The sequence below is a fragment of the Lycium barbarum genome, chromosome 10 (genome assembly GCF_019175385.1).
Source record: "Lycium barbarum isolate Lr01 chromosome 10, ASM1917538v2, whole genome shotgun sequence".
NCBI classification, from domain to species: domain Eukaryota; kingdom Viridiplantae; phylum Streptophyta; class Magnoliopsida; order Solanales; family Solanaceae; genus Lycium; species Lycium barbarum.
In genome coordinates, this window is record NC_083346.1 from 69,975,025 (window position 1) to 69,999,720 (window position 24,696).

Here is a 24,696-nt window from a genome sequence, read left to right on the forward strand (position 1 = left end):
ACTCATTAAACCCATTTAACCCAACACATGTCTTAAACGTTATACCCAATCAAACATGATGATAAAAAAAGGGCAAAGGAACAAACTAGCATGTAATCTAAATGACTTTGAATTAAAGATGAAGTTTATAAATCTATAGATAAGTTTTAAATTTTTTTTTTTTTTTTTTGGGTTTGAGTTACTTTAGGGCTTTAGTTTAATATATTGCAAGATATTAACAAGTTGGAATATTTTTATCTTAACATGAAATAAGTTAGGAATATATTATATTTCATATAAAACTAATGATACAATGTTTCAGACAAAATATAAGAGTAATAATATAATATTTTAAAATAAATAGTTTACAATTAATTTTTTTATACCTTCTGCATGAGAAATAAAAAGATTTTGATGGTATGAAAATTGAAATGTCAAAAATTACATACTACATATTAAAGATAAATAACTCAAAATACAAAGTAAAAATTAATAATAACTTCATTATTTAAAAAATATACTTCATTATTTAAAAAATATACGATTCAATTAGATTTTTTAAAATTTAAACTATTTTTTATGTTATTTGTGTAATTTTATTTTATGTGGAAAGAATATGTTGTTTGATGTGGGAAAAAAATGTTATCTAAAAATATTTGAATTTGAATAGAAAGATTAACTACTTGAATTTTAATTCAAATTGAAAGATAATATATTTGAATTGAGATTAAAAAAATATTTGAAAAAGCGGCTTAATAGAAAGCATGGTTTGATTCCTTTGCCACTTTTCAACCGGATCATATTAGATTAGGTATAAAATGTGGGTTTGATCAAATGAGTTTGATGAGTTAAATATGTTTATTATTAAAAAAGATGAAACTTTAATGATATGGCATACCAACTAGGAGAGAAAAAGACTTTTGAAGTGTAAGTATTTTTTGAGAAAAAAATGATAGTTGAATAATTTTACTATCCTAAATAAAATTAAAATGATTTTTATAGAAAATTTTTTTAGGTTATGACCACCGGGGAGTTAACTCCATTTTACCCCCAAAGAAGGAAAATACAAAAAGCACGCTTATGCTATCATGGGGTTGCAACGGACAGCAAAAAACCTCCTAGATATTTTTTGGCTTGATTGAGACATTATCCAATTGGAATTAAAAAACAAGGACTAAAAAAGGAAAAGGTTCAGAAGGACAAAATCGTCATTTCATCTCAGTTAGTCTGTCTTTAGTTAAATTAAAATAAAAAAAAACAATCCCATGTGGGGTCCTGCTAAATTCTAACGACCCCAAATATAAAGCTAATCACAGAGGCCGCCACGTGTCTCTAAATCGGATCCAGGTAATCAAATAGGATCCGGCCTAAACAATTAAGCGCCTGTCTTTAGATTCACCTCCACGTCACTGAAATTACTCCTACGTGTCATCCTTGTTGTCACTTACGTGGCACCTAACCTGGCCTCTAACACCGCCACGTCATCACGAATATAATAAGTATCTCGTATCTATAATTTCTCTCTCTATCTTTTTTCATCGCCGTTTCTCAACCAGTTAAAAACCTCCAAAAAATCCCCTTTAGAAATTTATAATTTTTTCCCATAAAAAGCAAACCCTAGAACAAGAAGATGGGTCTATAAGAATTGGAGAAATAGTTGAATTTGGAATTTATACACAAATTTGTTGAAAGACTTCAATTGTTTTTCTGCTGAAGCCTTTTTTATTTAGCAGTGAATATCAGAATAAGCTTCTTTTTGTGATTAATGAAGTCTATAAGGTAATTTTTGTGATCCACTATTTGCCTGGTTCTTGATTCTGGTGGATCTGTTGAGTTAATTTTGGGAAATTTGTTGACTTTGTTTTTTTCTCTTTCATTTCTGTGATCTTTTGGATGTAAGAACAGGTTTATATATTTGTTTAAAAAACAATGGAAAATGAACTAAATTTTGGATTTGAGTAGTGAGTTTGTATATTAAGTAGGCGTTTTGGCCAAAGAAACCATATATGTTTCACTTTATTTGGAATTTTTGAAGTTGGAGTTGTGTTTGGTAATAGTTTTTGCAAAGAATATTTGGTTGTTTGAATGTACTGAAAGTGAAAATTTGGTTTTAGGTGTTTTCCGTTGTATTTGGAATTTTCATGGCCAAACGTTGATTTTCAAATAAAGTAAAAAAAAATCTGGAAAAAAGTGAATAATTCTCATGGCCAAACAGGTGTGAACTTTTAAGAAGATGATCTGCATTATTTTTTATATAGTGAAATGTTGTTTTTCTTTTTAAGATCTTGATTTTACCTTGATTGTTTTGACTCCCATATGAACTGAAATTTGAGTAGTTGGATAGTTAAGCTTTATGTTGATGTTCAGTTGATTTCATTTCATGCTGCCTAGTGCAGTAGAAATGTAATTCCTTTTTTTTTTTTTTTTTTGGGATAACGGAATATATTATTAATACTAGAGCATTAACTAGAAATATAATTCATAGCTTTCAGAATTAAAGGAAGCCTGTGATCAATAATTATTTATTTTGAAAATAATAAAAATGGAAGCTTTTTGATTCTTGATTAGGCTCAAGTTCAAGCCTAGAAAATTGAAAGTTTTCTTAATCAATTAAAGCTGCACTTGTTCGATTTATGTTACCACTTGTGTTTTTGTTGTACTTCAGTTTACACATTAATTCGATGTTGTTACTGCTTCTTTTTTTTCAGAATTCTATGTACTGCTTTCCTTATTAGTTTTTTTTTTTTTTTTAAATTGGTAACTGTACGCTTTCCTTATTAGTTTTCATGTCTTATTTATTGCCGCATTCCTTTTTCAACTGTTTTGAAATGTTTTTCTTGAGCTGAGGGTCTTTCGGAAGCAGCCTCTCTATCTTCACGAGGTAGGGGTAAGGTCTGCGTTTACTCTACCCTCCCCAGACCCCACCTGTGGGATCAGGTATGTTGTTGTTGTTATTCTGATGCTGTGTGTGTATTGTGGTTGGGGTGAGGGGGAGGAAAAGGTGAGAGGAGGTTGTGTTGGGTGCATACTGCATAAGGTTCTCGGTCTTGGTTTTTCTTGGGGTTCAATTTTGTAGATCAGTGGATGTTTTTTCATAGTTTAAGATGCATGCAAATTTTGTGTAAGATAAGCACTTTAGTAAGATATTTAATTACTTATCTCCCATTTATGTTTCATTATCACTTGCTATAAGTAAGGTTGTTGACGTGCATGAATTTTGGTATAGGACTTGTTGAAGAGCTGCATAACTAAAACGTTAGCACTTGAAGACAACGGCATGTGCAATTTTTCTTCAAAATTAGAGACTCAATCCGCAGCCTTATTCATCATTGGACTTTTTGAATCTGGTTGATGAGAGGAGTTCGGATGGACTCAAATGGTCCCCCAACTAAAAGGTTGGTGGAACTCAATCGTCATAGCATACAGGATGGACAGAATGGAGTAAGGGATGGAATTACTGGTGAGGGACAGGGGCTCTCAGAGGAAGATGAGTCAAGGATTAATGAGGATGTCGAAGGTGGGAATGAAACACAGCGAGATTTGGTACAAGTGCAGGCTGTTCTACAAACACAGCAGCAACAGCCTCCAGGGCCTTTGGTTAGGTGGGATCGTTTTCTTCCTATTAGATCCCTCAAGGTTCTGCTGGTGGAAAATGATGATTCAACTCGTCATGTTGTCAGTGCATTGCTGCGAAACTGCAGTTATGAAGGTTTGTTGTTATTACTTGTTTCCTCAAAAATTTCGTGAGTAACTCAACACAGGCAACTTTTTCTCCCATCCAAGTGTTTTGTGTGTGTGCCATATACACTTCAATATGCAGGTATATGCATATACAAATTCATATTTGCTTTGTACCTGACTTTTGGCTGTTTCCATTTTTTCCTGTTAATGATTTTACATATTTCAGTGCATTCTTGTGCTGCACTATGATGTTACAGCTGTTAGTCTTGCGTTTAAAGTTTTATGAAGTTATTGGTTTCAAATATATGTGAAAGTTTACGTTTCTAAAAAGTATACATTACCTTTTTAGTCAAACACACAGTGAAACTAAATCATACTTCATTTTCCTTTCCTGATGCTTCAAACTGGGAGTGTACTGGGAAATCTTACTTCTTTCCATAAAACTTACTTGACCTCCCTATGGTGGACAATAAGAATTCTGGCATATTTTGTAGGAATAAAAAAACACAGCCAGATTGGATCCCAAATAATACAGTATGTGGAGGCCATACTCTTGTAACATCAGATCCTAGTCCGTATCCAGCTGGAATTTTTTTGATTTATGCAACTTATCCCAGTACGTATCCAGTCCCAGCCCTTATTCAGCTGTCTGCTCAATTTTATAAAGGGCATGTTGAACACATTCCTGTAGTGAAACTTTTGATGAAACTACCCAGCTAATTCATCTTCATGCATCTAATGATGTCCTGGAAATTTGGATTCTTGTCTTATCAGACTGCCATATTGCCTTGTCAATCCAGTTAAATTTTTTTATCTCATGGATGCAGTAGAGCATAGCCTTGGTTTAACAAATAGTGTAGTGTTTGGCAGATCCTATCGTTATGATTTCTGATGATTTACAGAGATCCTATCGTTAGCCGTTTCACTCAAGTTCTGACATTTGAGATGTCAAATCCAACTGCTAAATCTTGCTTTTCCCTTTGTTGCTTGTGTGCTCTGTACTCCGTCCACAAATAAATATTCTTTCATTGATTTATTGTATTTTTTTCTTTTCAGATTCATCACAATTATCATATGTCTTATCTCATTGACTTTACCGGTTTACCCAACTTCAATTCAATAAAGTCAACTAGATGATCACAACATTACATGACTCTACCATTTCGACATCATAGACAAATCGTCTCTGACACAATTGTGTCCCACTATACTGTCGTGTGCTGAATAAAATGAGTAGGGTAGAGATAAGTAGTATGCACACTAGTTTTAGTCTAAAATACCATGCAAATTCAGTACTCCCATAATAAATATACAATTAAGCACAAGAGTGCAACATTTTCAAAATTTTCAAATTTTCCCTAAAGGTTTTTAAGTTTCTCCTCTCCAAAGTCTCCCAAAATGGCTCCCAAATGTTTGACAATAGTCCCCCAAAAGGCCTCAAGTGTATATAGATTTTTCCTAAAACATAGGAAATGTCGAAGTTGCCCCAAAAATGCTTCACGACAGCGGAACCAGTGTGATGTGCCACTGTGCAAGTGAATAAAATTTTCTATCTTTAGCCTTTCCGGTGTAGCACCCCACTCCTTCCTATTTTCCTAGTATGTCACACTGAATTAGAGTGGAAGATTGGCTCAGTGCAATGCGTTATGTTTCACTTTTTACCGCGTGATGTCCTCTTTTCCTCCTTTTCCCAATTTCTTCCAATCTTCAGCTGGTCTGCCTCATGTGAGATCTTAAGTTCAATTCATGTGTTTTGGCATATATGTCTAAAAATCATTTTCTTCGTACCAATTGCACCTAACACCTAAACAACACAAGTTTAGGCGTATTCAAACGACAAAATATCAATTTATGACATCCAAATGAGGACAAATTGCATAAAGCACAAGTAGTATTTTTTAGTCAAATGTTTGCTCGTCTTTGAGCAAGCAAAGATTGGCTAAACAATTGGTCCAGAAAACTATAGGTAGCTTGATCACCTTTCCCATCATTGAAACACTAACTGGAGATGCTTTGGCAGATATTCTCATAGATGTGATTCCCACTATTATGAATCTATCTTGATATGTCTTATGGCCGGTGAAGTGGAACGATTATAGAGTCCAACCCGAAAATTTTATGATGATCCCTTTCTCTTCATTGAAACAATAATATAAAACATCAATGGCATAGGGCACGTGAATTCACTTTTGAAAACAAATAACAGCTAATTCTTGAATAAGCATGATATAAAAGACTAATTCAGAATGCATAACCACTTTAATAGCATCATGGGTGTGTGTGTGTAGGTTTTAAGACAAAGTAAGTCACAAGGTAGAGGCAAGACCTACCTAGCTAACACAAAAACAAAAATCTTTTTCTAATGTTGTCGCAAAGGTTCCTAATACATTTTCTTGGACCCTAGCTAGTGTAAGACAATATTAGTGATTGTCTTTAGACAAGAAGGTCTTGTTGGATCTCTTGCATCAATTGGGTTAAACATTATTCATTTGCGGAGATCAGATGAATAAATGAATAACATGGATGATAGTTTCTCTTGAATTGCCTCATTCTTTAGAAGTTCATTTATCAAGCAATTGCTTTAAAGCGTACATTAGTAACAATATATTGATACATTGACACATCCACTGCAATATAATGCATTTAGGCAAAGCATTGCTAGAATCTTTGAGGATTTTATCGCCTTGTATATAATGTTTCTGGTAGAGGCTAATTTTCTCAATGTTTCTTTTGTACCTAATATTCTCCTAGAAAGAGATACTTTCGACATAACATGAACCTTTGGGAAAAAGTGATCGAGCATAAACTTAAGGACAGTATAAGAGTAACAAAAATTAGCTTGGATTTATACCTCATAGATCTACAACGGAGATTATATTCTTGCTAAGGAAATTGATGGGAATTTATCGTGAGAGGATGGAATATATACATGGTGTTAATTGACCTAGATATAGCATATGAAAGTACCTTTAAAAGTCATTTGATGGGTGTTGGAGAAGAATGAAATTCGTATTAATTATATAAATCCATAAAGGATATGTATGATGGAGTAGATTGACATTAAAATTAAATTTGTAATTACTATTTTTAATACTTGCCTTGTTTTTATTACATCATGTTATTGAAAAACTAGTTCGATATTTTTTAACGACTTTTAAAAGGTTAAATTATTCGAAAGTATCTCAAAGTTAGAGAAGTTTTTTCTTGTTTTGAACTTTCTTTTTTATTTTCAAACAATGTATGGCATAAAAGCTTTCCTCTTTTCCATTTAATGAAAGCTTTTGAAAATATCAAGTCCCAATAATCAAATTGAGCTTTGCTATATGTAGGATTAATTTCACTGGCTAACCCATTTGTTGCAAAAAGAAATATCGATATTCAAGAAAACAACAACAATAAACCCAGTGTGATCCCAGAAGTGGGGTCTGGAGAGGGTAGGAGAGGATGTACCCAGACCTTACTCCTACCTTTGTGAAGTAGAGAGGCTGTTTCCGGTAGATCCTCGGCTCAGAAAAGGTACCAAGCACAATAATGTCGGAAAAGAGATAGCAAAATAACAAGATACAAAAAAAATGTGGCAACAGATAGTAATACAAATCAAGGAATAAGAAAGTACGCGATATCGATATACTCCTACTAAAAGGAAAAGAGGAGAGGAGGGGACCCGTCCCCTCCCTCCCCACATAGAAGTCGACAACTCTTAGCTACCTTCTAATGTTCTACCCTAATCCCCCACCTCCATACCTTTCTATTTTGGGTCATGTCCTCAGTCAGCTGAAGTTGTGCCATATCTTGTCTAATCACCTCCTCCAGTTCTTCTTCGGCCTACCTCTACTCCTCCTAACTCCTGCTACAGCCAACCTCTCGCACCTCCTTACCAGTGCATCCTCGCACCTCTTTTTCACATGCCCGAACCACCTCAATCTCGCTTCCCTCATCTTGTCTGCCATTGATGCCACTCCCACTTTGTCCCGATATTCAAGAAATATTTTTTAAAAAAATTGATATGATTAAATCAACGAAGTTAACTTGTGAATAAAGAGTAGATGTACCATTCAATAATTAAAAGTTAGACACCGCACAATACTTCAGTAGATGTTCTTCCAAGTTAGAAAAAAAACAAAAAATATTTAAAAGCTAAAAAAAAGAAATTGAACTTTTAGCTTACCCTTTTCTTCCAAACATTTATCTTTAGAAAAGATATTTATTTTTCTTTTTCCTTATTTATTGATTTTTTAAATGAAATCTACATTATAATAACTATTGCTGAATATCAGCTATAGTAATTTTTAAAATTGGTAGCAAGTTTTACTTACACATCTCAATTGAGGCTTGTCCTTATTATACAATTTATTGTCATTTATACAATTTATTGTCCTTATTATACAATTTATCGCCAAAAGCTTACTAGATTTTGTTTTTGCTCCAAAAGCTCCCAAGCTTTTGCTTTTGTAAATGGCACCTTCCAGTTGCCTTTCTTAATGGAAACTTCTTACTTCATCAAAAAAAATACAATTTATTGTCATTTAATGTGTGCTTATTAGATCTCTCATGAATAATTTGTAAGGAAAATATACCATGTAAACGTCATACGTTGTGGCATGACAAAATAATAAATAATGAGTTAAAGGTTCATAATTAATTTAATTTTTTTGTCCTAAATATTATAACGTGAACAGTTCACTTCCCTTTAATTCATTATTATTTGTTGAGTCGAAGTACTACATTATCTTTTAAATACAACTTTTTTCGAATAATGTTAACTATGAAAAAAGTAATAATTTAAAGTACCTTTTTTAATAGGTAAACTTATGTAAAAAGATTAAGATATTCATATAAATTCACACTAAAATTACGATATAAAAAGTACATCAAATGAAAATTCAGAAATGTTAATATTGTGGAATAAAATATGGAAAAGTAAATTAAGTTGCTAACATATGGAAGCTATAATAATATTCCCTCCGGCGCATTTTAATAGTCGCTTTAGCTTAAAAAAATTATCCCGAAATAATCATCACTTTAGGAATTCAAGACTAAAGCTGACATCTTTTTTCAACTATACCCTTAACATTAAAGAAGTAGTTCTTTTCAATACTATTTAATTCTCATAAAACATCTAATAAATAGGGTATTAGTAAACTATACGTTGTATTTATTATTTTTCTCAATGGACGTGAAAAAAGTTAAAACGACCGTCAAAATGGGACGAAGAGAGTATCATATTCAAGTTGATCCAAAGCAAGTTTCTTCTAATATTCTTAGATTTTACTTAACCTTTCAATTTACATGTAATAATATTTGTTTTTTAAACATTACGGTAACTTAATAGATAAGTTAATAGTCATCCAACTGTCACTCAGTTAAGTATAAAATGATACTTGTTCTATCTCAATTTATGTGGCACGGTTTGAATTTCGAGGGGCAAACCTATTAATTTTGACTATGTCTTCGGACAAAGAATCTTCAAGTTTTGTGAGATAAAATTTACATATTTAAAAACTACGTAAAAGATACTACAAGTCACAATAATTGACAACTCAAAATACTAAAAAGACGTGAAAAAATCATGATCAAAGAAAAGAAGTTTGATTTTTTCGAAATTCAAAAGGCCACATAAATTAGGACGAAGGGGGCAATTAAGATGGGCCCATTACTTTCTTATTGAAAATATTGGTGTACGTGTCCCTTAAGCCAAATTGATGCAAGCACTTGCAAAAATTGAACGTAAAATTCATCCAAATGGGACCCACATCACTCATAAAAGTACAATATTTTTATTCCAACTTTATCCCCGTGAGGACGACCAAAAGCGGAAGTTCTCTCTTATATTAAGTGGTAATGTAATATGAGATGAGTTTAAATGGAGCGACATGATCAATGAGGATTCATATATCTAACCCCAACTTGTTTCGGATTAAGGCGTCGTAGTAGTTGTTGTATGCATCATAATTTGAAGGTTTTCTTCCCTCAGTAGATGCTATTGGTATAATTATGATACCTGTCCTCCTTCAACTCCCGCTAGTCAAAGGATCTGGATGAAGTAATTTCATACTGTAACTTCCAAGTAATCTATATATACTTGTAGGTCTTTCACTTCATAACAAGTACTTGCAGCTCTGTTGTTAAGAAGCCTAAAAAAACATTGTGCATCTCTTTTGTGCTTCTTTAGTACATGATATTACTTGATTCTGTAAAAGGGTGCCCCAACATCATTTTGTTTCCGTTACTCCTTACTTGCTGGGTAAGTTAGCTTGCTTGTGAAGTGAAGCAGGTAAATATGCATAAGAGGATATGTACTAGATAAAGGGCAAAAATCTAGTTCTGAGACAGTATTTCTTTTCGTCGGGATGTGGATCTATTAAGATTTTTGAAACTCAATTGTTTGACAGAGAACCAAGACTTGCTGATTTTTATTTTCTTGATCTGTTCTCTCTCTTTTTGGTTTTCTTATCGAATCTATTATGATGAAACATTGGCAGTTATAGCTGTGGGTTATGCCCTTGAAGCATGGAGGATTCTAGAAGATCTAACTAACCATGTTGATCTTGTTCTAACGGAGGTGGCCATGCCGTATTTGTCAGGCATTGGTCTTTTGTCAAAGATTATGAACCACAAAACTCGGAAGAATGTTCCAGTGATTAGTAAGTATCATTCCCACATAATTTATTTTGTTTACTCATATTCAAAATTTTGCTATATATTTTGACAATATGATACTTTTAACTGCTCCATCTGATGAGTTTTGTGTGCAGTGATGTCTGCTAATGACTCTATGGGTATAGTCTTTAAGTGTTTGTCAAAGGGCGCAGTTGACTTTTTAGTGAAGCCTATTCGAAAGAATGAGCTTAAAAATCTCTGGCAGCATGTCTGGAGGAAATGCCATAGTGTAAGTTTATGCAGTCATCTTCATTTGTTACTGGAAGTTTGGGAATGCCCTCTTAAACCTCGGCACCGATTCTTGGTTTGGAAGCATCTTATTTGACTCCATTTGAACTGGACTTTTTAACATGTCATTCTTGTAGACCTCTTTTTTTTCATGTTTTCTTAGAAAGACACTAGTACGAACTGCATATTGAGTGACCCACTTTGCTTTGATTTCTTATCCTTTCCTCAGTCAAGTGGAAGCGGAAGTGAAAGTGGTATACAAACTCAGAAGTCGACGAAATCTAAAAGTGTTGAAAAGTCAGAAAACAGCTCTGATAGCAATGATAAAGCTGAGAATGGGAGCTTTGATCTGGACGATAGGGACGGAAGTGACAATGGAAGTGGCACTCAGGTAAATGGAAGTGGCACTCAGGTATTCTTTCTTCACTGCTGTAGTTTGGCATGACTCTCTTCTATTAGTGGTTTCTAATGTTGTAGCAACTGCCCTGCATGTCCCTGTGCCGTTCCCCTTTTTTCAAACAAGGGGATAACCCAGTTTCTTCTTCTTTCTATTTAGTATCGTAAGTTGATGGGCTTGAATAATTCAAGCAAACGGAAGTTCATTTTTTTAGCTGTCAGACATTTCGTTGAAGTTTGGTAGTTTTCACAAATTGTTGGTTATCTTGATGGCATGACCAATACGTATATCTGTTGTGCTAAACAAATAATGGCTCCTTAACAGTACCAGTTTCAAAAAAAAATTAAAAAAAATACAAATAATGGCTCCAATAATCCAGCTCCTTGGTAGTTATTGCTTCTGTACAATCCTGCCCACCAGGTTTCTCAATAACTTGTTCCTCTCATTTTGCCAGACTACTTTACTCTCTTCTCCAAGCAGGGCTTTCAAATTGAATTTTCTCTCATACGCACAAACATCCATATGTACAAGTACTTTTAAGCTGTCTGTTAATGAACGTTTCTAGACTTTACTGTGATAGATAACCAACTACCCCAGTTAATTATCTATCCCTTCGATAAATTATTAGGTAAAATTGTCATTTTATTCGTAAGTACAAAAAAAGGAACAGAGAACAAGCTGTAATGCAACTCTTCTATTGTCATCATCCAGAAACTCACTTCTGATTTTATCCAAAAGCCCTGAAACTCTTTTCTCTCCCATCATGAGCGACTAGCCAGACAACAATCAAGATTGGATGATTTAAGGTCAGCAAACATCCATATGTACAAGTACTTTTAAGCTGTCTGTTAATGAACGTTTCTAGACTTTACTGTGATAGATAACCAACTACCCCAGTTAATTATCTATCCCTTCGATAAATTATTAGGTAAAATTGTCATTTTATTCGTAAGTACAAAAAAAGGAACAGAGAACAAGCTGTAATGCAACTCTTCTATTGTCATCATCCAGAAACTCACTTCTGATTTTATCCAAAAGCCCTGAAACTCTTTTCTCTCCCATCATGAGCGACTAGCCAGACAACAATCAAGATTGGATGATTTAAGGTCAGCAAACCCAGGTTACTTAGAACTTATTAACCCAGGTTAGCAATAAGCCGACACCAGTTGGAATAACCCAGTCACTTTTAGGTTAGGAATGAGCCGACACCAATCAAAACTTAAACATGCTTTCAAGTTGAGTTTTATATCGATTTCTTGGAAGTTATTCTGTGTTTGGATAATTTTGATTTTTTGATCCCTGGAGAAGAGAAAATAAGAATGGATTCAATTCTTTGCGTTGTTTTGTAAATAAGGAACTTTTATGTTAACCTAACTATTAACCGGACAGAGAAGTGGTGGGAAGTACCGAACTTAAGATAGGAAATTGGCGGAGAACAGTGGATTAGATCAGAGAAGCTGATGGGGGTCTGGGAATCGTATGGAGGGAAATTGGGGAATTTAGGTGAAAGACCGAAAAGCTCCTATTTTAATGAGATGCAGGGGTATTTTAGTAATAAAAAAGTGTGTACACTGCCAACCTACTACAACCATGTAGTAGTTAAAAACCTACATACACACACACATATGATTGCCGTAATACCTTTTTCCTGAGATTGCCCTAATGCTTAGTAGATAAATAGCTATGTAGAACGATGTGGTCAAACAATTATGCTGGCGCAGTTACTGAAATCTTGTTTTGGATAACGTTAACTATTTCTGATTCTATATAAGAGCGATCATAACTAGTTTTATTGAGATAATAGCTCAGACTAATAGTGATTTTGATTAATGAAAATTGTTAAATCAGAAAGAAGTTGATTGACTCATGCAAAATAATCCAAATCAAGCAGGTTCATGATCTCTGAGATTCCCTTTTTCCTGTGTGAAAACCTGTAGGGTGTCTAACAGTTACCTCCTATCTAGTTTGAGTTGCTTAGACTCTTATCCCCTCTCTTCATTACAAACTTGACAAAGAAAGGCTGAAACTATACCCAAACTTTGTGCTGGTTGAATTAGGAACATGTTCATGGATGGTTCAATTGGACAACTAGAATTGCCTCAAAAGTCTGGGTCAATTTGGGCACCTAATGTAACCTTAATTGATCCATAAGAAAACACTGTAAAGATAGAAATAAAATCTATTTGGTTAGTTAGGGATATTTTTGTCTCTAGTTGTTCACGCGCACTCTTTGTAGACAAAGAAAGCTTTTGATTTGGTTTTGCGGGTGTATCTCTCTCTTCACACTCACTCTCTTTATAATGGTGTTGACTTATGTGGGTTGGTTATTATGACCCATTGTTTAGCCTAAATGACCCACTTATCTTGACTCGAGTAAACTTCCAGCGTGGATCATGAACCATGCATTGACTCAACATGTTTGAGCCCACCCAAATTTAGTTCAACGTTCATATTTAAACACATCTCATGTACAGGATAATACATATTGCATACTGATAGGTAGCAAAAACCGAAAAGCTAGCTCATGTCTGTGGATTTGTGTCTAGGTTATTGTAGCAAACTCTGGAATTATTAACTCCTAACATCTTGATCCATATTCTTGATCCATATCAGATAAGGGCTTGCAGTAACATTCTTCCATTGTAAATCTTTTTCTTATTTCTTTTTTGGCAGAGTTCATGGTCCAAAAGGGCTGTAGAAGTTGACAGCCCCCAACCCATGTCACCATGGAATGAATTGGCTGATGATCCCCCTGATAGCACTTGTGCCCAGGTTATCCATTCAAGGCCAGAAGCACTTAGTGCTACCTGGGTGCCTGCATATGCCACCAGAGAGTGCCTCAATGAGAAGGATGAACTGGGTAGGTGTGGCTCTTCCAAGCCCCTTGGGAATAACAAAAACATCTTAGATCAATTTTTCTTTATGCTGTTTACTTTTTGTTGTGTTATTATTTAATCTGTTATATCCATGATGTGGTTCACATCTCAGGAAATGCTAGAATGGGTAAAGATTTGAACATAGGCGCCAGTAATGTTCCAGAGCTTGAAGGCCTAACAGGTAAAGTTAGGGATGGTTTAGCAGCTTCTATGAAGGACAAAGATATGGAATTAGATCCCAAAGATAATGAGAAAATGGGTAGAAACCTAGAGCTCAACAAGGAAACACGGGAAGATGACCTGAAGAGCAAGGATGTTGGTTATATGGGTGACATAACCAACACATGTATGCCTCAAGTAGAAAGTACGGCCAATGAAGTTCCAAACGATCCTTCCAAGATCACAAACATCAAAGAAATTGGCACCTATGACAGTAAAGACATGCCTTCACTTGAACTTAGTTTGAAGCAACTTCGAGATGTTGGAGAGAATGGGACTGGTGTGCAAGAGCGCAATATACTCAGACATTCAGACCTGTCAGCGTTCTCTAGGCATGTGATTCAACTGTCACTAAAACTCAGTAACCTGACTAAAGAAACTACTGTTGCTAATCGATTCTCATCACATACAGGTATAATGCTGGTTCAACTGCTAATCAGGCTCCAACAGGAAACGTGGGCAGCTGTTCACCAGTTAATAATAGTTCAGATGTTGCAAAAACAGAATCAATGCATAACTTGCGATCTAAGTCAAGCAGTACCCCTAACCAGCGCTCAAATGGGAGTAGTAACAACAATGACATGGGCTCCTCGACCAATAATTTCTTCATCAAACCAGAAACATTAACTGACAAGCCAATTAACAAGCCTGCAGTCAATGCCCATCCCTGTTCCGCATTTCAACTAGTGCAACATGGACATAATTCTTCTCATCAACCTATGGTTCCAGGAAAGCAAGATGCTGCAAAGGCAGCCCTGGCCCAAGCAAGGTCGATGCACCAGAAGGTTCAAGTTCAGCACCACCATCATCACTACCATCACCATCACCACCATGTGCTTAACTTGCAGCAGCAACAGCAACTGCTTAACACTGATGCTTCGTGTCTGAGAAATGCCGTTGAAGCTGATCCAGATTACGGAACATCTGATATGGTAGGTACTCCTGTTGAAGGAAATGCGGCTAATTATGGAAGTGCATCAGGAAGTAACAATGGAAGCAATGGGCAAAATGGAAGCAGTGGCCAAAATGGGAGCAGCACTGCTGTAGTTGCTGAAGGAACAAATATGGTTGCTGAAAATGAAACTGGTGAAAAATGTGAAATTGGCAGTGGGAGTGGAAGTGCAAGCAGAAGTGGCGATCACTCGGCTCAAAGGGTGGCTGCCTTGATTAAATTCCGGCAAAAGAGGAAGGAGAGGTGCTTTGAGAAGAAGGTAATTTTTATGGGATCATCACTATGGTTGCAATATATAATTGAAGTTCTGCTTAAATCCAACCAAATTCTGTAGTTAGTTGAAATCCCACTTAACCTTCTTTCTATGCCGTTCAGCATATCAATTCTTTTGTTTTATTTTTCCTTTTATCATAGTATATTTTTGCGTACAATAATTTGCACATGAAGTCAATGATGCAACTTTGCCTACTATATCTCATCGATGAAATCTAAAAGTTCTTTGCCGTTCAAACTTGGACTCACAGAATTTAGCTTTTCTTGGTTTTGAAGCTATCGAACTATCAATAGATGGCAGAGGGCAAAACTTATCTTAATTTTCTTTCCATACATTTTAGGTCCGGTACCAGAGTAGAAAGAGACTCGCAGAACAGAGGCCACGCGTACGAGGGCAATTTGTGCGTCAGGATGCAGACAAAAGTAAAAGCAATGATACAAATTCCTGACCCCTACCATTTTAATTGGATGGTTCATGTAAAATGAGTTCAAGAAGCTTAACTTTGATCGTCTAGGTACGGAGGAAGCAGTTTGGTTCTACAGCTAAATTTATTTAGTTGAGGTATTGCTGTCTAGTAATAATTGCTTATTGGAGATCATATTAATTGGGGAGTCCTATGAAGACATCTTTGTTATATATTCGGTTTGAAGATACTTATTTTGAACTTCTAGATGTTGGGATACCCTAATAAATTCTTCAGTATGCTGTGCTTTCTGGTGTGCTTAAAACTGCTTTTCCAAAGTCCCTCGCATTGTTACAATTTCGTACTTATTTTATCCACTAGTTGCATGAGGCTCGTGCTAAGTCCGGGCTCAAACTCATGATCTAAAAATAACAAAATTTAATTATAAAAATATAAATTATTTGTATCACATTTTTCTATTGTATAATTAATTTAATTTAACAGCACATTAATTGTGTCTTATTGGTAATTATTTTTCTTAGTCATAATTGAATAATTTTAAAGAACAAATTATTTATGAGGAAGTTTTGAAGGAGAATTAGCAAATACAAAGGGACACAATATTCAATATTCACTAAAGAAGCAAAATTTTGGAGGTTTAAAATAAATAAAGCGTGTGTTTGGTATGGAGAAGAATATTTATCAAAAAATATTTTTTAATTTTTTCATATTGGGTTGGTCAAAATTATTTAAAAACATTTTCTCTAGGAGAAGCAGGAAAATCAAGTTCCACAAATGAAATTTCACATTCATTGTGTTGTCCCCGCCTCCCAATACACCTCATTTTTAGTACGCCGACCCCGTAGCCCCATCCCCACCACCCACCGCAACCCCAACCTCACATTCCATAGTACTTGTTTAAATTATATACAAATAATTTTAAGATAATATTTTTTGTTTACTTACCAATACAAGAAAATAAGTAAGAACACACTTATTTTTGATGAAAAATAGTTTTAACATAATATTTTCCTTCATAAACACATCCAAAGAAAAGAATTGGGGTACTAAGTAGTAAGATCTAATAACTGCTCTGATTGAAATGAAACAATGACTACAAAGTTGCATAAATTTTAGGAAAATATGTAATAACAAATAATGTAAAAGGTACTCCCTTGATTCTTTTTTACTTGTCTCTCGTTGACTCAGCACTTCTCTTAAGAAATTATTTATTAGGAGTAAAATATACTAATTACCCTTATTAATTATGCTTTGAAAATTTAAGTTTGATTATTAATACTCTATATAGTTACTTAATGATGAGGGTAATATAGGAAGAATTAATAAAGCTTTCGTGATTTGTTAAAATAAACAAGTAAAAAATACTCCCCTGTTTCAATTTATGTGAACCTTTTACTATTTGGAGAGTCTACGAAATGCTTCTTTGATCACGTTTTTCTTAAATTTTTTCCAAATTATTTGAATTATAAAGTATCATGACTTATAATATTTTTTATATAGTTTCTAAATATATAAAGTATATTTTTACCAACTTGAAAAATTTATGTCAAAATTTACAGTCAAAGTTATAAAGTTTGATCTCTCGTATTCTGAAAAGGTTCACATAAATTAAAACGGGAGGAGTATATTTTTAGACATCCACCAAAGAAAAAAGAAAAAAAAAGACATATGATCCAATTAGAGAGGCCCAAGTGGGCATGGCTATGAAAGAAAGCAAAAGTAAGCAGCCACGTGGTGCAGCATCACAGGGCAAAGCATAATGTGAGGACTACAAAAAGTTCCACATTTGCTCTTATATATAATAGTAATATTTTATTCTTAAGGAAGTTTGGTTTCTGATATACTCTACGTTTGTCCTAAAAATTCTGAAGGGATCCAGCAGAACAGTACTATAAGCATCTATCCTCTCCAAATTTGCACTTGTTGAAAGGGCAACTACTTTCGGAGGGAAGTCCCAAACTAATAGGACGATTTTGGTTTGTTTTGTTATTATCTTTTTGCTTTTAGAGATTTTTAGTACTACTATTAGAAACATAATAATGTTTCCTTTATGAAGAGGAAGTAAAATCTCTCGAACCTCCCCAAATATTATGTGCTGCTACTGGGGGACAAGGTTTTGTGACTGTTTATTCTTTTCATTTCTGTAGTTTTTTCTTATAGAAGTCTGAGTCACCAACCTAGTAGACAAGTATGCATGTTAATCTCTATGGCCTCCTTTGGAAGGGGAGTCATGGTGTAGTGGTAAAATTTGTTATCGTGTGATCAGAGGTCTCGTGTTCAAGCTGTAGAAACAATCTCTTGCAAAAACCAAAAGCAAACTAAGATTGCCTACAATAGAACCAGTGTAGTTAAATCCTTTTGCTTAACGCGCGTAGCGGGACTTTAGACACCGGATTGCCTTAATTTCTTATTTTTCTTTTTCTATGGAAGGTTAAGATAATTTGAAGACTAACCTCTGACAAAGCTCTCAAAGGATTTGATAGACCACAAGCTGAAAGCCTGCTCCGCAGCTTTGACAGCTCTAAGGGGGAAAATGCCTACAAAAAAAAGTAACAAAATATCAGTTCAATAAAAGGAAAATTTATACTACAGCATAAGACATGCATCCGCAAAGAAGGCGTAAGAAACTTTGGCTATTGTTTATATCTCTCGGCATTTTTTCATCCATACAGCAAATGCAAATGCAATATTTGTCAAGAATAATCTTCTTATTGTTAAGAACCCGGACAGAAATTTTTCAAGGAAGTCTACCAACAAATCCTATTCTCAACGTAGGACAAACTAGCCCAACCACCGCAGGCCCCTCTCCCAAATAAAAACCAAAAAAAAAAAAAAAAAAAAAAGGAAAGAAAAAGAAGAAAAAATGAAACCACACCCCATGCTCAAGTGATATCAGTAGGTGTATTTCCCATTATAGCTTAGGTGTGTGTTCAATTCTCATTGTGTCTCCTTTCCCTTACTTAACGCTTCGCTATAATAGCAAACAATAACGAAATAAAGTTCTACGCTCCAGAGGACACTACAAGAAAATAGACTTTTAACGACCAGTTCTTAACGGAGGGATACGAATCCGGTCATTAGAAGCATATTTATAACGACATACTTATTTTCCGGTCGTTAAAGTCAATTTTTATTTCAATATTAATGAGGGAATAATATTTGGCCATTAAAAGCATAACATCCGGTCGTTAACACTTAATTAATAAGAAAAAGGGCGCTAACCTTTCCCTCTTAGTTTTTCCCAACACTCCATTAAGACCACCCACACCTCCAACCCCAACAGCAAATAAAAGCAAAATCCCTCATGTATCTCTGTTGTGCTTTCCCCAACCGACCATCCGCAACCCTCAAATAAAAGAAAGAAACACCCTTATTTTCTATACAAAATTTACAGTTACTGAGCACGGAGCAACTCCACGAAGAACCACAAACGATTCTGGAATCCTCACTGCGACTAATCTTCCGTTTCCATTGAAGTGGCCTTATGGTTTCGTTCTCCTTCTCATCAAGTTATGTTTTCTGCCAAGTATCTAAACTTCTAGTTGTAACTGTTGTAGAATTGAGAATTCCTTTATTGTTCCAATTATTTCTCTTGGTATTTATTAAATATATTGGTTTTCTTCTTAGAATTACATATTTGCTTATATAATTACATCCAGCTTTTTAGAGCATTACGATTAATGTGCAGCAGTCGCTTATTTTCTTCCTCTGACTTATTGTGTGCCTTTTTTGATGATATAACTATGGAAAGAGTTAATGGTATTATTTGATTAATATTTTTAGTTAATTAAACTTAATAATTGGGGTTTACCAAAGATGTTTTTGCTCGCAATTTCACTAATAATTTCGCTGTATTTATCCCTTAAAGGGGACAAATCGTTATGGAGTTTGGGGATACTAACACCTTCCTAATATATAGAGGTTCATATTGTTAGTAAAGACGCTACTCAGTATAATATAAATTTGCTTGAATATCTGTGACTTTTAAGGTGTGTCTCTTGATACTTAATGTTATTAGTAAGGTGGCTATTATGTGCCCAATAAATAGTTGTACTGACGGAGGTATCTGAAAGGAGAGGTATGTGATCCCTACTTGGTAAAAGATGAAAGGATTCTTAGATAGAAAAGGAGAAGCTACGATCCAACTTTAATTGCAAAATTTGATCTCTTATATTTAATGCCAAAAAGTCCCTTCCCTTTGTCAAATCCCTTATTGCAGGTAATCGATTAAGATGTTTTGCTGGCCTTGTCAGCAAGTTGCATTCTAGAAAGTCATAGCACCTTCGCTAGGTAATCGGTCAACCTTGCTGTAAAGGAAAATCCCTTGATTCATAAGGTATGAACCATAAATATAGTCCAGCTCAGTTTATGTACATGTATGTGAGTGTTAATGTGGTTTATCTTCCGTGATTGAACTCCTAATTGTTTTTCATCTGTGCTCGCCATTTAATTTTTGACGCTAGAATTGTGGTTCAGATGATCCACGAAAATGTAAAAATGTTTAATCCCCACAAATGCACCACCTTTATTTCTATTAATATCAGAGTTGTCTACGTCAATTTATAATCTAATGGTGGAACCATACGTTTTTACTTTGAAGAGTTTTCTTTAAGTTTTTGGATAACAATGGTTTGGTGCATTTTCTCTTCAATTAGACAATACTCAAGTTTGCTATTCCCTTATCGTGGTAAAATAAGGCATTTTCAATTTTCACTATATATGCAGTACACTAAGATATCATCTTTTGTTAACATAGAAATGCTTATACGTGGAAAATGTTAACTTTGATTGGGCGCCGACACGTTTTATCAGTTGGTGGCAGCATTCAGAAAATCTTGCCACCTACGAGCAGCAGGATTCTCTTAAAAGTCTGCATTTCAATGTTGGACAGGATTCATGACAAAGAGGGGAAATCAAGTTTGTCAACCAAAGGTACTTTTTGCTGAGAATGGCTCTTATTATTCTTGTCTATGCAGGACCTTTTCTGAGGTCTATTGCTTCGGTAATGGCTCATCTTAGAGTATTGGAATTGCCATTTCTAAAATGTTTTGTGAGATTCTAGTGTTTGGGTTTATTCTAACCAAAAGCGGGTTCATGTCGTGTTTTTCTGTTTTCTTTTGGTACATCTAGTCGCTCTCACCTTATGACTCAGAGTCCCACGTTGTTGACATTGATAATTTTGACGATGAACTTGAGGAAGCTAACACCACTCCTGTGAGTTACTTCTTCACAAAGTCTTTATGCTCTTGGATATATACTTTCTGATTGTATATCATGTTAATTCTCTATTTTCCAATGACATTTAGCTGAATTAAAAGCTAACAATGAACATCAAGAAATTTTAGTGGAGTTTTTTTGCTTTGCGTTTACCGTGAATTTCTTAGGATTCAACTTCTGGATTCCATCTTCTTGATCTCCGAAATATCTTGTTAGTTGGCTCAGATTTGGGTTTAGAGGGACAATTATTTAATCATTTATTTATTCTTTCTGCAGTTTTGGAGAGGGGGTTTGGCATATACAAGGTATTCAATTATGTGAAGAATATGTAACTAAATGACAATGGTACTTGTCTCCCATATAACCTATCAAGTAAGCAAAAACTGTCAAATGACTTAATATAATCTTTCTTAAATCAAGCTTTATCAAAAGCAAAACTTGAATAGCTCATTCTTCATTCACATTGGTGCTAAACTAGCTTAATGGCCCATTATTAAGTCAGTCTCCTTGCCACAATTAAATGTACCTTTTTTTGTGTGATGGCCCAGCTGCTAAAAGCATTCAGTTTTGGACAGCACCTCTTAAATAACAGAGCAATCATTTATATTTTTTCAAATCTGAAACATTTGTTGTGGTTTGATTCTATTGTACTTGGGGCTGCTGGAAGCTTAGCCTTGTTTAGGACCTGTTTCTTTTTGTTTGTCTAAGCAAACAATTTTATTTGCCTAACATTAGTTTTAGACTAGTCAAACAATGCAGAGACTAGCTGATAATGAATTAATCCTACCTTGAAAAAGCTAGTAGAAAAGTCCATTTCTCCAACACCAATTTACTATCAGTTTGTGAGTTTCTAAACTTCAAGAGATTCGTTGAGATTTTCTATCATTTGTATTCATTGTTAAACTTGCAAATAATACCTGTATTAGTTTGTTTATCATGTGCTTTAGCTTGAGGAATTCCTTGCTTTATTTTTTCCAAACATATAGGTTAAAAGTATAATGTGAGGAATTAAGAGATCATTTAGGTCCCGACTCTTTTCTGTTAGCATCTTCTTGGTGTCAATGATGTGGAATACAACATAATTAAATTTTTAATATTCCATTTCCCTATACAACTTAAAACCGTTAAAAGCTTAATTCGATCTAGCTTTGTCTAAATTATAGTAATCATTTGCTCCTCGTGTCTCTTGATTCAGCTTAATTCGATCTAGCTTTGTCTAAATTATAGTAATCATTTGCTCCTCGTGTCTCTTGATTCACTTTCTATTCCCGAAAAGTCGAAAACTAAGTGATAAAGGTTTTGTGAAATCTTCTAAGATGTTAATTGGTAAAAGGATTGGTGTTGGTTGAATATATTTTCCTCACTTTCTATTAATGTTCTATTTTTTTCTGTAGGATCTTATAAGCACACCCTCTATGTGTTCCTGGAGTTTGCGCTACTGTTTGTGATTGGACTAATGTATGCATATTTGACTGTCAATTACCTTTATGGTTCCTATCTACACTGGCGGAGCCACATATAGTTGAGCTTTGTCGGAAAATTACATTGTGTAGCTAGATAAAAAAATTATTTTTATGTATATATATTACATATTGACACTTCTTGGCTTCTTCGTGAATTTACTTCTTTATATTTTAACACCCCTTAGTGAAAATTCTGGCTCCGCCACTGCCTATCTACATAGGATTTACCTGTAAGTTCTTTGATCATTGCTTTTGGTAATACTATGTTTTTAGTTTCATTTACTCAGATAGCTGCATATGTTCTTGTTTTGATAAAAGGGAGAAGCATGGAAAATGCAGTTACTGGGTGTAGCTTGTTTGTCACTTGCCTGCTAAAATGGAGGCGATTGAAGTTAGTGTAAAACTACAGGCAAATGCGTGTTCATCTTGCTGGTTCTTTTTAGGGGCTGTTTGAAGTTCAAATTTGTAAATGCTACAGTGGAATTAGGAGCCGAAGAAATAATTTCACATAATCAGAAGATATATGTTATTTTAGCATTGGGATACTTTATTTCTTTTGTAATTAACTATGAAATTCTATATAATAATTGATTATTTTGTTTATTTTCGGATTACATGTTAGCTTGTATATTTATGTTGTTGTAGAGGAAAGGAAATTCTAGTCACAAAATGAAGCTAGTAATGACCAGATCTTTAATTGTCATTGAAAGAGTATATTTTGTTGCTAAAAAGTGTTGCAACGACCGGAGTACCTGTCGTTAGGAAAGGTTATTAACGACTGGATTTGTTGCCGTCACTAAAGGATATTTACGACCGGATTACAAATCCGATCATCCACTTTTAACGACAGAGCTTTTAGTGACCGGCAGCGACCGGATTTTTTCCCGTCGTAAATGAGTAATAGCGACTGGAAAAGCACTTTCAACGACCAAATTTCCCCTCGCTAAAAGCCTATTTTCTTGTAGTGGGAAGTTACCTCACTTGGATTTTTCATTTTATCGTCTTTTTTTTTTCTCATAAAGAGAAAAAAGTTGTGAAGAGGGGGTTGATTCGGAGAATACTTGGTTAAGATATCCCATGCATGCAGGTAATCCAAACAACAGATGCAACCAAAACGAACGTGACCTATTTTAAATAGCACATGCTTAATTGAAACTATCATTGTTTACTTTCACATTTCACGTGGTAAAAGGAACCCTAATTGAACTCTTCCCTGAACGTAGATTGACATATACTTGTTTCGTTACGTAGTAACAAAATATTCTCTCCCCTTTATTTACTGTGTTCATTTTTATTTTTAAAAGTTGGTTGTTGACGACGATTTAATATTTTGGATCATAGGATCGAAAGTCCGATTTGTAGGTGTTATATGTATAAATATTTTCACAAAATCAATGACCAGATCCTAATAAAAAAATAAGATAATTAACCAACAGGCTGTTGTGCTTTCTCTTTTCGTATGAAACCTGTGCTACACAAACGAACTTAGGTAAATTAATGAGTACGTACCTTCTCTATACATAAAGTACCCCTTCATCTATCAAGCCTTCCGATCCGATTCAGGTCATAGCATTAATTTCGAATATGAATTCAATCCAATATTCTATGGACAGAGATCACACTAAGACGCCCTGCATAACATAGTAATTAATAAGAAGTAGCATCACATACTTGAATAATGATGACAACAGCAAGGCAGTAAGTGAATGAATATGAATTCACGCTTATTCTCTGTTCAATTTCACTAAAAAGAACAGCATGATTTCTTTTTATAACGGCGGTATAAAAGATAATTTGTCCACCTCAACTATTTCTTTGAGTACCTTCCGACAATGCAAGTAATGAGTAACTCTTATAATCACCAAAGTTTAGCCATGTGAGAAAAAAATTCCTGACGTTGATGGATTAAGAAACACACCATTATATTCTGGCTTTTCTCCATGTAAGATAATTTATCAGTGAAGTAAAACCCCATTTGTATATTTAAACAAATGGGGCAATTAAGGGGGAGTTCTTCTATGCATTTGAATTTTTTCCTTTTTTTCTCAAGAAATGTGTAATGAGTTAAGGATTTACTTGGTCAAGATCTAAGCTATATATATCAAACAAACGTGTCCATAAGAATAGGGGAGCATAAGTAGTATCACATGACGAACCATATCACCTAATTTTTAGGGAAGAAATAATATCACATGGCAAAATTGTAACCTCATTTGGACAATCTAGAAGCTGCCATTCGAAACACACTGATAGAGCATTATTTTAAATCCATTCAATTTGAATTGATATTTTGTCCATCACAATTGATGCGGAGAGACGTCTAAAA

The 24,696-nt window shown here is 34.5% G+C and overlaps 1 protein-coding gene and 1 long non-coding RNA gene across 4 annotated transcripts; both read left to right on the top strand.

Annotated features, from left to right (window-relative positions):
• Positions 1-1,506: 1,506 nt before the first annotated feature.
• LOC132615416 (two-component response regulator-like PRR37) lies at positions 1,507-15,975 on the top strand. Of its 2 annotated transcripts, none has more exons than XM_060330020.1 (9): positions 1,507-1,758; positions 3,206-3,688; positions 10,143-10,304; positions 10,416-10,549; positions 10,778-10,960; positions 13,619-13,805; positions 13,934-14,372; positions 14,453-15,251; positions 15,607-15,975. In XM_060330020.1, the coding sequence occupies exons 2-9, from the start codon at positions 3,331-3,333 to the stop codon at positions 15,712-15,714; spliced, it is 2,370 nt and encodes a 789-aa protein (XP_060186003.1). In that variant the 5' UTR covers positions 1,507-1,758; positions 3,206-3,330; the 3' UTR covers positions 15,715-15,975. The 2 variants fall into 2 exon arrangements, with proteins under 2 accessions (XP_060186003.1, XP_060186004.1); XM_060330021.1 differs by having other exon boundaries at positions 10,778-10,939.
• A 1,579-nt stretch (positions 15,976-17,554) lies between these two features.
• On the top strand, positions 17,555-23,011 carry LOC132615063 (uncharacterized). 2 transcript variants are annotated; one of them, XR_009572539.1, is made up of 3 exons: positions 17,555-20,622; positions 20,821-20,904; positions 21,184-23,009. It is a non-coding gene; the product is annotated as an uncharacterized LOC132615063 (long non-coding RNA). The 2 variants fall into 2 exon arrangements; XR_009572540.1 differs by having other exon boundaries at positions 17,557-20,904; positions 21,184-21,279; positions 22,302-23,011.
• Positions 23,012-24,696: the final 1,685 nt, after the last annotated feature.

Coding starts and splice junctions, on each gene's coding strand:
- LOC132615416 (XM_060330020.1), top strand. CDS start 3,331: ATGAGAGGAGTTCGGATGGACTCAAATGGTCCCCCAACTAAAAGGTTG. Junction 10,961..13,618: donor TAAATGGAAGTGGCACTCAG/GTATTCTTTCTT, acceptor CTTTTTTGGCAG/AGTTCATGGTCCAAAAGGGC. Junction 14,373..14,452: donor GACCTGTCAGCGTTCTCTAG/GCATGTGATTCA, acceptor CATCACATACAG/GTATAATGCTGGTTCAACTG.